The sequence below is a fragment of the Hoplias malabaricus genome, chromosome 6, assembly GCF_029633855.1.
Source record: "Hoplias malabaricus isolate fHopMal1 chromosome 6, fHopMal1.hap1, whole genome shotgun sequence".
NCBI classification, from domain to species: domain Eukaryota; kingdom Metazoa; phylum Chordata; class Actinopteri; order Characiformes; family Erythrinidae; genus Hoplias; species Hoplias malabaricus.
Window position 1 is genome coordinate 28,091,464 of NC_089805.1, and position 14,513 is coordinate 28,105,976.

Genomic DNA, 14,513 nt, shown 5'->3' on the forward strand with positions numbered 1-14,513 from the left:
AAAATGCCTACATGATGCAAACTTTTATTTATATGTATTAAGGCACCCATATGTGCTTTCATGCAATAATATTTGTTACTGAGAGAAGAAAAAGGTGTCTCTAGTGCAATAGACAGATATGTGTTAGCCTGCTACTGTGTGCCAGATTGCTCCTAACTAACATAATTACTTCTCTGAGTTCATTCACCCAGCTGCACACAAAATTTTCCTAAATGTAAGCAATTTAAATACCCCTTCAGTGAAAATCAAGTTTTTAACCTTGTTAACATGTCCATAGGGTGTTTTATATGCTAGAGGACATATCCTGACCAATAGAGAATACATAAGACTGAACATTTCTGCATTGATAATGCAGCATAGAAAATCCAAAACAGATTCAGACAGCCAAGTTTTTTTTAATATGCTGCAAACCTAAGGAATCAATTCTAGGAGCGGGCATTCCAGGTAAACTCGAACTACAGGTGAGCAGCTGAGAGGTGGGTGGAGATAGAGGATCAGCCTTACTACATATTCATAGATGCATGTGTACTGAATGAGCCAAAGGTGTAGAATCGAAGCCAGAAGTTGACTTTATCTGTCCAATCAAAAACCCGCAACATTTATGAGTGCCATTGTAAATATGTTAAAAAAAAAAAAAAAAAAAAAAGAATATGTGGGCAGCACGGTGGCGCAGCAGGTAGTTTTGCAGTCACACAGCTCCAGGGACCTAGAGATTGTGGGTTCTAATCCCGCTCCGGGTGACTGTCTGTGAGGAGTTGGTGTGTTGTCCCTGTGTCCACATGGGTTTCCTCCAGGTGCTCCGGTTTCCTCCGACAGTCCAAAAACACACGTTGGTAGGTGGATTGGCGACTCAAAATTGTCCATAGGTGTGAGAGTGTAAGTGAATGTGTGTATGTGTAAGCGTCACCCTGTGTAGGACTGGCACCCCCTCCAGGGTGTGTTCCTGCCTTGCTCCCAATTATTCCAGGTAGGCTTCAGACCCACCGTGACCCTGAACTGAATAAGCGGTTACAGACAATGAATGAATGAATGAATGAATGAATGAATTTGTGACCCTCTGTATGATTCCATGGAAACAGACAACATACAGAGCAATGAAATGTGATTTTCCCTTCTTGTAAAGAGCATTTGGTGGAACATAACCAGAATATTTTAATGAGGCATTCATTAAATTTAAATAATAATAATAATAATAAAAATAATAATAATAATAATACATGGTTTCAAGGTTTGTCTGTAAAAGTGATCATGGGTACCCAGGGCCCACACTGCTGACAGAAGATCCACTAGAACATCAAGGTCTTTTCTCCCTCATCAATAGCCTTTATTTTGAGAAATGTGTAGTGTGTGATGGTTTTCCCTTCCAAGCATCAGTCTCCCTAGTCTCACTCATTTCTTAGTGGTTTCTATTTTGTTACTCTCTTTCCTTTTTTTTTCACAGTAGCTCTAACCTACACATTGTAATGTGTCCCTGACACCCAAGATCCAAGTAACCAGCTATTTAGTTTGCCAAGTTGATTATTCATTGATTGATTAAAGTGTCAGCACACCTTGAATTTACAAACAAAACCATTTTCTAAAAACATTCTGAAAGATTGAAATAATTTAGGAGTGATAAAGCCTCTATTGTTGTGAAACACCATTTAATAATTTCTTTCACAGACTGGCGCTATCAGTCAACAAAACCCTAAATAGAATAATGACTTATAGGGACAGCCCTGCAGGTAATTTACCCTATAGGTTCTAAGGGTCCATATGAATTACACATATATCAATACAAAATCATCATAAATTAGATTCATATTTATTGTTTATTTACTGAAAATTTCGGAATAGTTTCTAAATAATTCATAGTAGCTACTTATAAGATCATGGTAGAACGGAGCCTCAGAGCCTCCCAGAACTTCAGAGAACTTCTGTGAAACAAAAAATATGTGTGTGTTTATAGCAAATATAACAGAGGTTCAAGATAAAATGAATGATAATGTTGGTTACAAGCTTCAAATAAAACATGTACTAATGTATTTAGAACAGCTGTTACCATAGTGCCGGTATTCCACTGGAATATGTTGGTTTTTTGTTTTTTTCACATTTTTGGGAAGTAAATGGCTCAAACTAAAAGACTGGTTCTAGCAGGCGTGGATCACCACTGCCCTTTAATGAGTAACTGCCTGCAGTTTAAGGAGTTCACATGCTCGTCTTCAGCTGAAGCTGGAGTGTTAGAGCAAGTGAAAAAATACTATGGTGTGTGTGGTGGGGAGACTCTGTGATCACACTCAGGAGCCACTGCTTTACAGGTAGCTTAGGGTTTATCTAGTTTAAATAGCAATAGTGTCTGATGTTATGTTGAAAGAACAGAAGTGTAGGAAAGCATATACTACCCCTCCCCACACCACCAACATCACTAGCTCCACGGCAGAAGAAAGCAGATTGATCTGCTCTCTGTGCAAGTGGACAGTGAGAAATAGGCTATGGTGAAGGTGCAGATTACTGGTGCATGGCTGGAATGGCCCTGGGAAGTCCTTTCAGAAACACCTATGTCACTGAGTGGGGAAAAAACAGCCATCTTGCCGTCCTTTTTTGTTCTTTTTACTATTCCATCTCCACTGGCAGATTTCCCCTCTCATGTAAGAATGATCAGCAAAGGCCTTAGTTTTATTAATACTTAAGCATCAGGTGTGTCCTCTAACAAAATATCCCTTTACCCCCACTGTTATAATCTCCTTTGATCTCCTCATGCTGATCAGCACAGCGCAATCTTTTGTATAATTTTGGAGTAATTTCTCTAAAGAGACTGATGTTGTGTGATCTGATCATTAAGTATTTATAGTTGCCGGCTTGCATTCTACTGGGGAATCCCAGCTTGAACATAATGTGTGATTAGTGGGGTTGGTTAGAGACCTGTACTGAGTGAATATGACAGCTACACTAACTACAGCTCCACCAACTACACTCATTCTAAATGTAAATATTTTGGTATGACTTTGTGCCTGTTAATAAATATATTTTGCATGATCGGTTGAGTTAATCTCTAAGAAACAAGCTTTGTTTGCTGTTTTTGTGTCTATGGCACATTGTGTTTTATGCAGAGCTTTCTTTCTGTTTAGCAAGTTAAAGCTTAAAACCTACGTACTACAAAGTGTTAGTTATATGTTTCCTAGATCGAAGGGCATACTAAGCTATTTAATTTTAGCCATATTAAAAGCTAAAGAACAATGAATTCTTTTATATAATTAGTTTTACTATTAGTAGTCCAAGGCAACTTTTTTTTGCTCACTTGGTATTTATGGAATTTCCCTTATCCTCATTAAGAGTTTAATGCTTTTATTTATTCATTTTAGTTATTTGTTTATATATATTAGGGCAATATGACCAAAAAACTCATATCTCGATATGCCTAAAAAAATCCAGTTATATCATGCAGTATGATTTTATGAAAACCATAACAAAATATAATGTCAAAGTGTTTATTTTTAACACCAAAAAGAACATGCTGTATCATCTAACCGTAATTATCAAACTGTATGTCTAGGAAATACAGAGTATACTCAATCAATACTGAGTCCCGATTTTTTCTTTTCCAGTAACAAAATAAAAAACAAATGGTAACTTCACAAACAGTTCACATGCATAATTTTATTTTAGTTTTAATCTTATATGAAATGATCTAATATGATTTTTATGTATAAATAATTATTTTGATTCTAAATGTCAGTCCATTTTATTACCATCACAGATGTGTTGAGGAGAAAATTAAATGCAGTTTCTTTGAGAAACGGTGCTAAAATAAGATTTAAATTTTTTAATTTATTTTTAAAGCCCTGACCTCTCTCAGTGTTGCCACAAAACCAGCAAACCCTTGTAGGCAGGACTGTGAATCTATTGGCTGCAGCACAAAATGATGGACAGTTAAGTCTTGACTGCTGATTTCCTAATTTATTAGAAATAAATTAGGGAAAATCTAGTCCATGGGAAATTGCAAGATAAAACCAATTCCAGCCTTCAAAAATGGTAACGTAAGTGTGGAGAGCTTCTCTTCAGGGCCTGTGTGACTTGCCACAACAGAATCTTGATTTCTTCTACCTTTTCTGTATGTATTACACCCCTATGTTATATTATTGTAGATTCTCCATGGCGAGTTTATCTGCCAAATGTTGACCCGGCTCTGACCGCTGCAGTGGTCACTGGTCTCACCCCAGCCCGGACCTACCAGTTCAGAGTATGTGCTGTCAACCAGGTGGGCAGAGGACAATACAGCACTGAGACCAACAGGTATGGCACATTTTACCATGATCAGTGATATGAGTGCATGAACTCTTTGGCTCCTTTCAACACATGATGTTAATTTATATTAATAAAATAAGAAATTGATATTATAAAGCTAACAAAAGAGTTTTGTAAGCTGTGTGAGTAAACAAATAAGATAAAGTGTGTATATTTACTTCAGTTCAGTGTGTATTGACTTCAATTTTCAGTTCAGACTTCTGAGATCTGAATGGTGATAAAGGTTTGCGCTTGAAAAGGCTGCATCCAGTAAATGCAGCGGCAGGTTGAGCAGCACCCCGTCTCTTTTCAGTGGCAGTATACCACACAGCGAGGTGCCAAAAGCTCAGATTTCACACACTGATATGCCTTACCGCGTCAGCGCTTTGTTCTGATTAGATGTTTTTTTCCATTGTACAGATCAGCACAAAGTCCTGTGGGTTAAGTGCCTGTACAAAGAACCACATTTTATATTTTAAACATAAAAAATAATAATGATGGGGCAGTGCAGTGGTGCAGCAGGTAGTGTCACGGTCACAAAGCTCCAAGGACCTCGACGTTGTGGGTTCAAGTCCTGCTCCGGGTGACTGTCTGTAAGGAGTTTGGTGTGTGCTCCTCGTGTCCGTGTGGGTTTCTTCCAGGTGCTCCGCTTTCCTCCCACAGTCCAGAAACACATGTTGGTAGGTGAGTGTGTGTTTTGCCCTGTGAAGGACTGGCGCCCCCTCCAGGGTGTAATCCCGCCTTGCGCCCAATGATTCCAGGTAGGCTCTGAACCCACCGCGACCCTGAACTGGATAAGTGGTTACAGATAATGAATGAATGAAATAATAATGACTGTGATTGATCCTGATTACTGCAATGTTTTCTCTGGGACCTCCCCCTGATTGTGATTGGTCATAATTATTGTAATGTGTTCTTAGAGACCACCCCCTGAAGGAGTAAATTCACTTTTGAAATGTCTTAAAAGCAGTGCTTTGCATCAGTGACGCTGTGTAGCTTTTTGTTGAGTAGAATGCCAAGAGTGGTTGGTAGTAGTTTTTTAGTAGTAACTTTTTTTATTTCTTTTAAGCTTTATTGTTGACTTGAGGTTAAACAACCATATGAAGATGAATTTTACTGTCCTAGACATTCAACAGCGCAAATTCATCCCCCTCCTGGAGCTGTTCAGTGCTTCAGTCTGCTCCATGAGGTCATTGTTTAAATGTGATTTCCCCTGTCAGCCGCGTCTCGGCCTCACCGCTCTGTGGGTGTTTGTTGAGCACGTTTCTGACAGCCTACATCAGAGCGTGCGGAGAGAGAGAGCCCAGGCCACGCGGGCACTAAAGTGGCTGGCCTGCACTCACACCTCCCGCTGTAATCAGCACCTCGAGCAGCACGCCTGCACACAGCCTGCAGCTGTGGGTGGCAGACTTCGAGCTCTACGGCTCCAGCAGCCCTTATCAGTGCCAGACATGCTAAAACATGGCACCCTTACGCAGGGAGGGGGGAGAGAATGTGCCATAATCTCACACTCTCAACAGCATCTTCTCACTTTGAAATTAGTCCTTTCTGTTCATCTGTATCTCAAGAATCACGCCCAGATATAAATAGTGAGTTTAACATGCACCGTTTGCCACAAGCTAAATTGGATGGGCACAATCAAACAAGAATAACATGGACTGGTGGAAAATGTTCTGGGATTTATACAGTCAACTGTGCTATAGCACATACTGTGGAAAGAAATGTTCCATTTAGATTGTGCAAATGTAAATGTGGCCAGTGAAAAAGCAAACATTTGCTTAAAAGGAGACTGTAACGAAAACCGTTTATCAACAAACATTTCATGTTTGTTGTCCAAGTTTGCAGCACATGAATCTAAGCCCATTGCCAAGCCTATAAAGCATTCTTTGAAGCAATGGAGCTCCAAGCAATGTCTTGTAGCTTTTGTAGTCCAAAGCTTATCATCCAACATCAGAACCTCGGCTCTCATGCCTGAACGCCATCAGATCCGCACAGAAATGTTCTAGCATCTGGTGTAAAATTTTCTTAAAAACATTGTTTTTTCTACAAATATTGTATTCTTTCATATGTAGGATTCAAGGCCAATATGTATTCATTGTACAGCTTTGTGACCTTTGTCTGAACAGTCAGTGCAGCTCCATCTGTGATGTTCCAGGCATGATAACAGTCCGCCTACCCCAGTGTCATCAAAGCACCTGTTACTTTAGTTACACCTCACTTACAAGTGTTATTATATGTAAACAGACAATGCTGGTGCTTTCTAACAAGAGGAATCTAACAGCTATTCAAAATCATGCTTACTTCAGGGGTATGTTGAAGATAAGAAAGAAAACAAGAAGTGAAAGTAGCCTTACAAAACAGTCATGAGCCATTACATATGTGTTTTGTCACTGAATTTGCATCCCTTTACCAGCACAATAAGCTTGTTTATGCTTGATAAGTTTACAGCACTAAAACTACACTGAAATCCAATCTTAAAACTTTATTTTACTATTTTTTTAAATGCTCATTTTCCTTTAGGTTTTAAAAAAGTAAAATACTTTCAATTTCATGTTAAAAAGTCCACTTATGGATGCATGTTCAGGAATGTGAGCCTTTCAGACTGATGTCAGATTTATGCTGTTTTATTAGATCCAGAATGCAGTTAGTACATAGTTTTGTGGGACGCTTCCTCATTTATACTGTCGTTTGTTGGACAGACAATTTAGAAGACACATTTCTGTTGATGGCATGATTTGCAGATAATAAAATATAAATGTGCATTTATAATAGTACTGAAAGTGGTATAGATCATTGTTTAATTTGGTTTGAGGGATCCATTTGCAATCCAGTATGTTCTTTACATCCTGAATGTGTTTCAGCCTGACATTTCGTGTGGTCAATTGAAATATGAACATGATCAAATCATAGTGCAAGGTGTAAACAGCCTCTAGTAGTATCACTGCTCTCAGTGAAGCAAAGACAGATCACATCAGTTTGTTCAGGGACGCAAGACTCTCCCCTCTGTTCCATCTTTGTGATTAATTGTGTCTTATTTGAACACCTCAATCCCAAACTAACAAAATGTATAAAAAGTGGCTGGTGAAATTCGGCTATTAGAATTTACTTTTAATTCCTGGACATACACCTTGAATACTTATTTTTGTTAGTTCATTCTTGTGAAATATTAATGTCAGGCAGGTTAATACTGGGCTATAAATTAATGAGAGGATGTATTAAATATTAAAGAATGGTGGTAGCTTCTTAACTCTTGCATGACCTCAATTAGTGCTTACATTTTATCAAACACTCCATCTTTAAACATTTAATAGTCTAATTTTAAGGAAACAGGTTCAGTGTGCTGGACATGAATTTTCAAATCAACCTGATTTAAATAGCTTTATACCTGCCCCTTTGCCTCTCATTTAGCATTAATTGCTATGGCTGGGTTTGTGCAAGACTTGAATACTGCAGTTTTTTTGTGCTCCATTAGAGAACAGGTGCATGATTAATATGTGAAGTGTTGCGTTTTGGCTCTTGTTTGTTCATCTTGTCGAATTAAACTTCCTTCAGCTGGGGAAACACTGCTGAGTGTGTGTTAGCTTGCTTTTGCAAAAATGGCTGTATCTGGGACTCCGCTGGAGCTTAACCAAGTTCCCAGCGTGCATGGTGGCACAATTTTGCTGATTAAATGGCAAAAACAAAAGAAAACAACATTTCCCCAATAGGAAACATGTTCTTCTAAGTTGATTATGCGATCCTGAACCAGAAGGAGTGAAGAAGGCAGCATGTCCTACATATTTCTTATATCCTTGTTCTTATAATGTTTTTTTGAGTTTATGTAACGAAAATAGTCATAATTCATTTTCTAACCTCTGTTATTGTCTTGGAGTTAACATGGACCCATTTTGTTATTCTGCCTCGAAGGGTGATATATATATATATATATATAAACATGAGCTCTGTTCTGTATTTCATTCAAAAAGCTGTATGGGCTAAAAAAATACTCCTGATGTCTTTCGTTGGCAGCATAGGCAGATTTACGTAGTGAGTTTCAACAGGCTGTTTTTGCAGTTTGGCTACTCTACATGGGTTACATAGACTCAGTAGTGAATGATTTGTTTTGAAACTTTTACTGTGTTTACATACACTTCAAAAAAGTTTCTAAAATGCAAAGGGAGTTTTTCCATGATATGGTCCTATTAATTTGAAAGTGAGGGGGGAAAAGCGCAAGTGTCTAATACAGTAGGGAAGCTAATGTCAGGCATTTTCCTGAAGACAGACAGCAAGCTGTAGAGCAGAGTCAAAGCAGCTGAGAGTGGTGTCTTGAAGGAGCCCATCACTCTTCTCCTTGCATGCATATGTCTTCCTGCATGCTGTCACATCTGTCCTTTCTGGCCTTATTAAGAAGAGGCATCCGTAAATGCCTGACAAGCCCATAAAAACACAGCAGTACAGCTCTGCCATAATGAGCCTGCACTCACACACGCCTGCTCTTGTTTACCATTCACAGAGTTTTGGTCCTCAACAAGGGTGGCCAAGCAAAAACTGCTGTGAATATTACTGTCGTTAGGGGCGCATCTATTAATAATCAGTGGGATTTACACACTATAACGGACTCTTTTTCATACACTGCCAGCCCCTGTTATGCTATTCCATTTGTCCCCACCCTCCTCATACCTATACGTGTAACACCGATGTACGCAAATTAACGGATGCTTCTTTGCATCCATGGTGTGAAGAGGCAGATGTTTAATGGTCAATGGTGCACTACGAGTACATAAAACAAATGTGTAAATACTGCATGAAGGACAAGGCAGGGCAGGGAGACTCTGTTTTTCAGAGTTAGCCGAGCAGCTCTTCCTTATGGCCACGATTAGGCAGATTTACTGAGCAAGTGTCTGTAAGAGGCACCATGATATTGGTTATTGAGGGCATTAATTATGAAATGGACTTCTGGGGGAGAAATAACAAGTGGTGGGAGTTTTAAGAAGACAGTGTCTATAAATCTGAAATAACCCAATGATCCCATTAAAATTTAATGCAGATTTAACTGTCCATTAGCATGAAATGCATAGGGCAGAATGAACCCACAGACATTATGAAGCATCCAGCTCTGATTCATTTTTAAATTCCATTAATTAAAAAACACACATATTTGGGGTAGCTTGGACAGTGCACTGGCTTGAGAATGACATTTATGACTGCAACTTTCTTACTGAATATGATATAATGAAGTTTGTGTGCAGTTTTGCATATGCAGGTGTCACTGCAAATGTGGGGCAATTAGCAAGTATCATGTCAACAAAGAAGATGGAAGCCAATTAACTGAAATAGACTGAAATTAAGGCCCTGAAACTTATACTTAAGGCTGTGGTTTTCCCTCAGTGAAGACTGGGCCGACTGACATTACAGGGCATGTTCCTATACAGAAAAGGCCACAGCTTTTTACTTGTGTTGGTCTCCAACAGAGCCTATAATGTTAGGCGAAGTGGGCTCCACAGGCTTTTGAAAGCAATAAAGTGGCCCTCGCTCCAACATCAACATCCTCAGCTCTGCTGATGAATAAGCTGAAACTCTGGTTTGATTATTTTCTGTTTGCAAATACTGACGCTGTATGTAGGCTATCTGTAACACAGGGAGAAATGAAGAACAGAAGGCAGATGTAAACTGATAATTCCCTAAAATAGTCAGGAGATTCAGGGCAGGCTGCACAAAAACATAAAAGCTGCTGCATAAACAGTGACCCCGTGGGCCAGGGGGCCCCAGAGCGCTTCCAGCGGAAGGAGCTCTTCCAGGAAGCCGAGAGGGCTTGGAGTGCTTTTGATGAAGTGGGCGGATGTGTCGCGGCAAGCCAGATTGGGAAATGGACTTCTGACCAGAGGGTTACACTTTCTCAACTCACCAAGAATATTGCTATTATGCCCTGGAGCAAGTGAGCTAACATAGATTCAGACAGAAAATATTGCAAATCAATTATATAAGACTGCTCTTGTGTTTGTGTGTGTGGGTGTGTTTGTAGCTGTTTTATCTGAAGTTGTTGCTGTTAGTTATGTTCTACCTTATTATTTTGTCGTCTCTGTAGGCTGATGCTCAGTGAGGAGGCACCCAGTGCTCCTCCAAAGAACATAGTGGCCAGCGGTCGCACCAATCAGTCAATAATGGTCCAGTGGCAGCCCCCTCCTGAACCCCAGCTCAACGGAGTACTCAGAGGTTATGTCCTCAGGTAGGACACACGCACACTACATAATCTAAAGCCAATATAAACACTGGAGAAACTCTAGAGGACTCCAGAGTTCAGGTCCAATAATTGTCCCGAAGTGGTTATTTCACACAGTAGAAGATTTTCTGTGTCAGATGTGTTCTCACAGCGAGAAATGTGCTGCGTGCTTATGTGTGGGGCAGCCCCTGTGTACTCTGGAGCATTAGCTGCTCCGTTTTCACCTAGCAGGGTTAAGTCTGTGTAATGTCCGGAAAAATTATGGGTGTTCACGCTCACGTGTACGGATCCTCTGGGGAAACATGGAAACTGGGTTACCATGAATGTGTGAAAGGGGCTTCATAATAAATAGCTGTGATTGGCTGATATACCCATACTTTTCAACTGCACAAGTTAATATAAATACAAATAATTAGTAGGGTACTGTAAAAATTATATATAAACAAAGAAACAACACCATGTGCCCAGCTATGAAAAGCTGTAGTTCACTCTATTGTGACATCTAACATATTATACACTGAATATGAGTAACAGCTAGTTTTCAAAGTGAAAATCAAGTCTCAACGCAGAACATTTGGAAAATAGGCAGTTTTGGGGAATCACTGGACAAGATAACACATTACACTAAGGTGAATACATTTCCCCATGATATATATAACTTATATTTACTAACTTTACATTGCTATCTTAAAAAAAGCAGTATTAATTGCCCACAAACTATAATGCAGACATGGATATTCTCTATAGTCTTGAAAAGTAATCACTAATTTGTTATTTGATTTGTTTTGATTTTTTTGCAGTTTATATCTGCTCAAAGATTGTGAATAAATAATTACAGTATATTATTTACCCTAGAAGCGCTTTGGCATTGTCTACCCCAGGCGAACTACTGACAAGTAGTTAAGGTATTGCTGAACAGTTATACACTATAATGCCTGTATGATTTCGTTTTTTGTAGAGCACTTTAAAAATTAGAATTCCACCCTAATTTGTCGATCGTTTTTTTATCATGTCAAAATGTTGTAACTTAATATCACATGTTTGAATCTGCGTTTCTGTGCCTTTAACAGTGACTACAGTCAGCTTCTAATCGTTCATTATATTATCACATAATATACACTGCTGAAAAAAGGGAACACTTAAACATCGCAATGTAACTCCAAGTCAGTCACATTTCTGTGAAATCAACCTGTCCAGTTAGGAAACAACACCGATTGTGAATCAATTTCACCTCCTGTTGTGCAAATGGAACAGACAACAGGTAGAAATGAGAGGCAATTAGCAAGACAACCCCTATAAAGGAGTGGTTTTGCAGGTGGTGACCACAGACCATTTCCCTGTTGTCATTCTTTCTGGCTGATTGTCACTTTTGCACATTGTCAGTGCTCTCAACACTAGAGGTAGCATGAGGTAGTGTCTACAACCCACAGAAGTTGCTCAGGTACTGCAGCTCATCCAGGATGGCACATCAATGCGAGCCGTGGCAAGAAGGTTTGCTGTGTCTGTCAGCACAGTGTCCAGAGCATGGAGGAGATACCAGGAGACAGGCCAGTACACCAGGAGACATGGAGGGGGCCGTAGGAGGGCAACAATTCAGCAAAGAGGAACCCTCTGTGCAAAGAGGAACAGGAGGAACAGTGCCAGAGCCCTGCAAAATGACCTCCAGCAGGCCACTAATATCCATGTTTCTGCACAAACTGTCAGAAACAGACTCCACGAGGGGGGGTATGAGGGCCCGACATCCACAAGTGGGGCTTGTGCTTACAGCCCAACACCGTGCAAGGCGATAGGCATTTGCCAGAGAACACCAAGATTGGCGAATTTGCCATTGGTGCCCTGTGCTCTTCATGGATGAGAGCAGGTTCACACTGAGCACATGTGACAGACATGACAGAGCCTGGAGATGCCGTGGAGAACGTTCTGCTGCCTGCAACATCCTCCAGCATGATCGGTTTGGCAGTGGGTCAGTAATGGTGTGGGGAGGCATTTCTTTGGAGGGTCGCACAGCCCTCCATGTGCTAGCCAGAGGACCCTGACTGCCATTAGGTACCGGGATGAGATCCTCAGACACATTGTGAGACCATATGCTGGTGCAGTGGGCCCTGGTTTCCTTCTGATGCATGACAATGCTAGGCCTCATGTGGCTGAAGTGTGTCAGCAGTTCCTGCATGATGAAGGCACTGATGCTATGGATTGGCCTGCCCCTTCCCCAGACCTGAATCCAATCGAGCACCTCTGGGACATCATGTCTCGTTCCATCCACTAACATCACATTGCACCACAGACTGTCCAGGAGTTGACTGATGCTTTAATCCAGGTCTGGGAGGACATCCCTCAGGAGAACACCCGCTGCCTCATCAGGAGTATGCCCAGGCATTGTAGGGATTGTAGGCAAGTTGGATCAGCCTGTAATTTGATATTCTACTTTTATTTTGAGTACAATTCCAAATCTAGACCTCCATGGGATAATAATTTTAATTTACATTGATCATTTTTATATTTTCTCAACGCATTCCACAATGTAACAAATAAAGATTTTCAACTGGAATATTCATTTGAATTTTTTAAAATGTATTCATTCAATTCATTGAAACCTAGGATGTGTTACTTTAGTGTTGTCTTTATTTTTGTGAGCAGTGTATAAATCATCTTACATTCTTTTTGCTGCTATCATATAGGCTGTACCACTGCCCTTAGCCACTCCAGTAGCACTGCATTCTGCGTTAATATGAGGAAAGTGGCAGATGGTTCTCAGTGACAACTGCTTGAAATCAGTGTAGTAATTTTTACTCCCTTTTGTCAATAGTGATCATGCCTGCAGTCACCTCATCCTCTATATGCCTTTATCAGACCTCCTGTGAGTCTCTAAAATACTGTGTTTAGGTTGGAGGGGTTTTGATTGTAGACATCACAGCTAGCAGTGCAAGGTCCCTTATATTCTGCTTTAGCCCTGGGGAGTCCTGTCCTTGTTTGTCATTTTGTATTGTTTGTTATTATATTTTTATTACTTTTATATGCCAACATAAAACCACAAAACAGTGTTTCCATGTGTTTAGAATTTACTGTCTGAATTATATCAAAACATTCATATTCAAGCTATGACATAACTCATATTCTAAATGTAATTATCTGCTTTATCAAACAAACAAAGACATTTTTTATTTAGTATTTACTATTATTTTTATTATACCTCAAGAAATGTGCTTGCTTCTCACTATCTAAATAATCCTACATTTGTACAGTGATCTTTCTCTGACCAGGGGCCAGTCCATTTTTCAGAGAACATAGAAAAGTAAATTTACGTTTACCTATGACGTTTTCTTCTGTTTTGTCTGTTTTCTGTTTTTTACATTTCTTTTGTCCAAATCTTTCTATTATGTCTCGATCTTTCAATATTTCTTGATCTTTAGTTTTGGAAACTCCACCCATTTACATTTGAAATTCCCTTTCCTTATGCAAGTAAATTTGATCTAAGGAGCATTTTCGAGACTGTTCAGATGCTCATAAAGGGACAATCCAAACGAAACGAGTCAAAAGCCAGCTGATGAAGTGTAGTGAAGCGCATTGTAATTAATACAATTTTCCTGTTATGTTACAGGTCTTCTTTGATTTGTGAGATCCAGTTTTGTCTCCTGCAAGACATAATTTTGATGATTTTTGAAAATCATATCGAAGCCACAAAATGATGTGCATGGGGCTGTAAATATAGTTTTTGTAGCTCGGCTGTTACTATCTAAAATCTCTAAGTTACGGGGCTGTGGCTTCTGGAGGCAGGGTGCGTGTTTCCCCTGCAGCTGAGGTGAGACTGAGTGCCGCTGAGCTCTGTTGTTGTGGTGGGTTACAGTGTGCATCTGAGCAGAGTCTGGGGGCCAGTGAGACTGAGACACATCTGCTGTGAGTAAGAGAGCTGGGACGCTCACTACAGCAGCAGGAGAGAGGCAGGCAGGAGGAGAGCTGCACTCTTTACCCCAGCGGGCCTCACTGAGCCCAGGAAAGAGACAGAGCATCTGACAGAGAGCCCATCTGCTCCCGCTGCCAACACATACCCCCA

The 14,513-nt window shown here is 40.1% G+C and overlaps 1 protein-coding gene across 1 annotated transcript in view; it reads left to right on the forward strand.

Annotated features, from left to right (window-relative positions):
• sdk1a (sidekick cell adhesion molecule 1a) overlaps positions 1 to 14,513 on the forward strand; it is a 269,185-nt gene that overhangs the window by 189,910 nt on the left and 64,762 nt on the right. The window contains exons 16-17 of the mRNA XM_066674238.1: positions 4,125 to 4,272; positions 10,328 to 10,468. Of these exons, the coding sequence (XP_066530335.1) occupies positions 4,125 to 4,272; positions 10,328 to 10,468 (289 nt within the window). The remainder of the gene's footprint in view (positions 1 to 4,124; positions 4,273 to 10,327; positions 10,469 to 14,513) is intronic.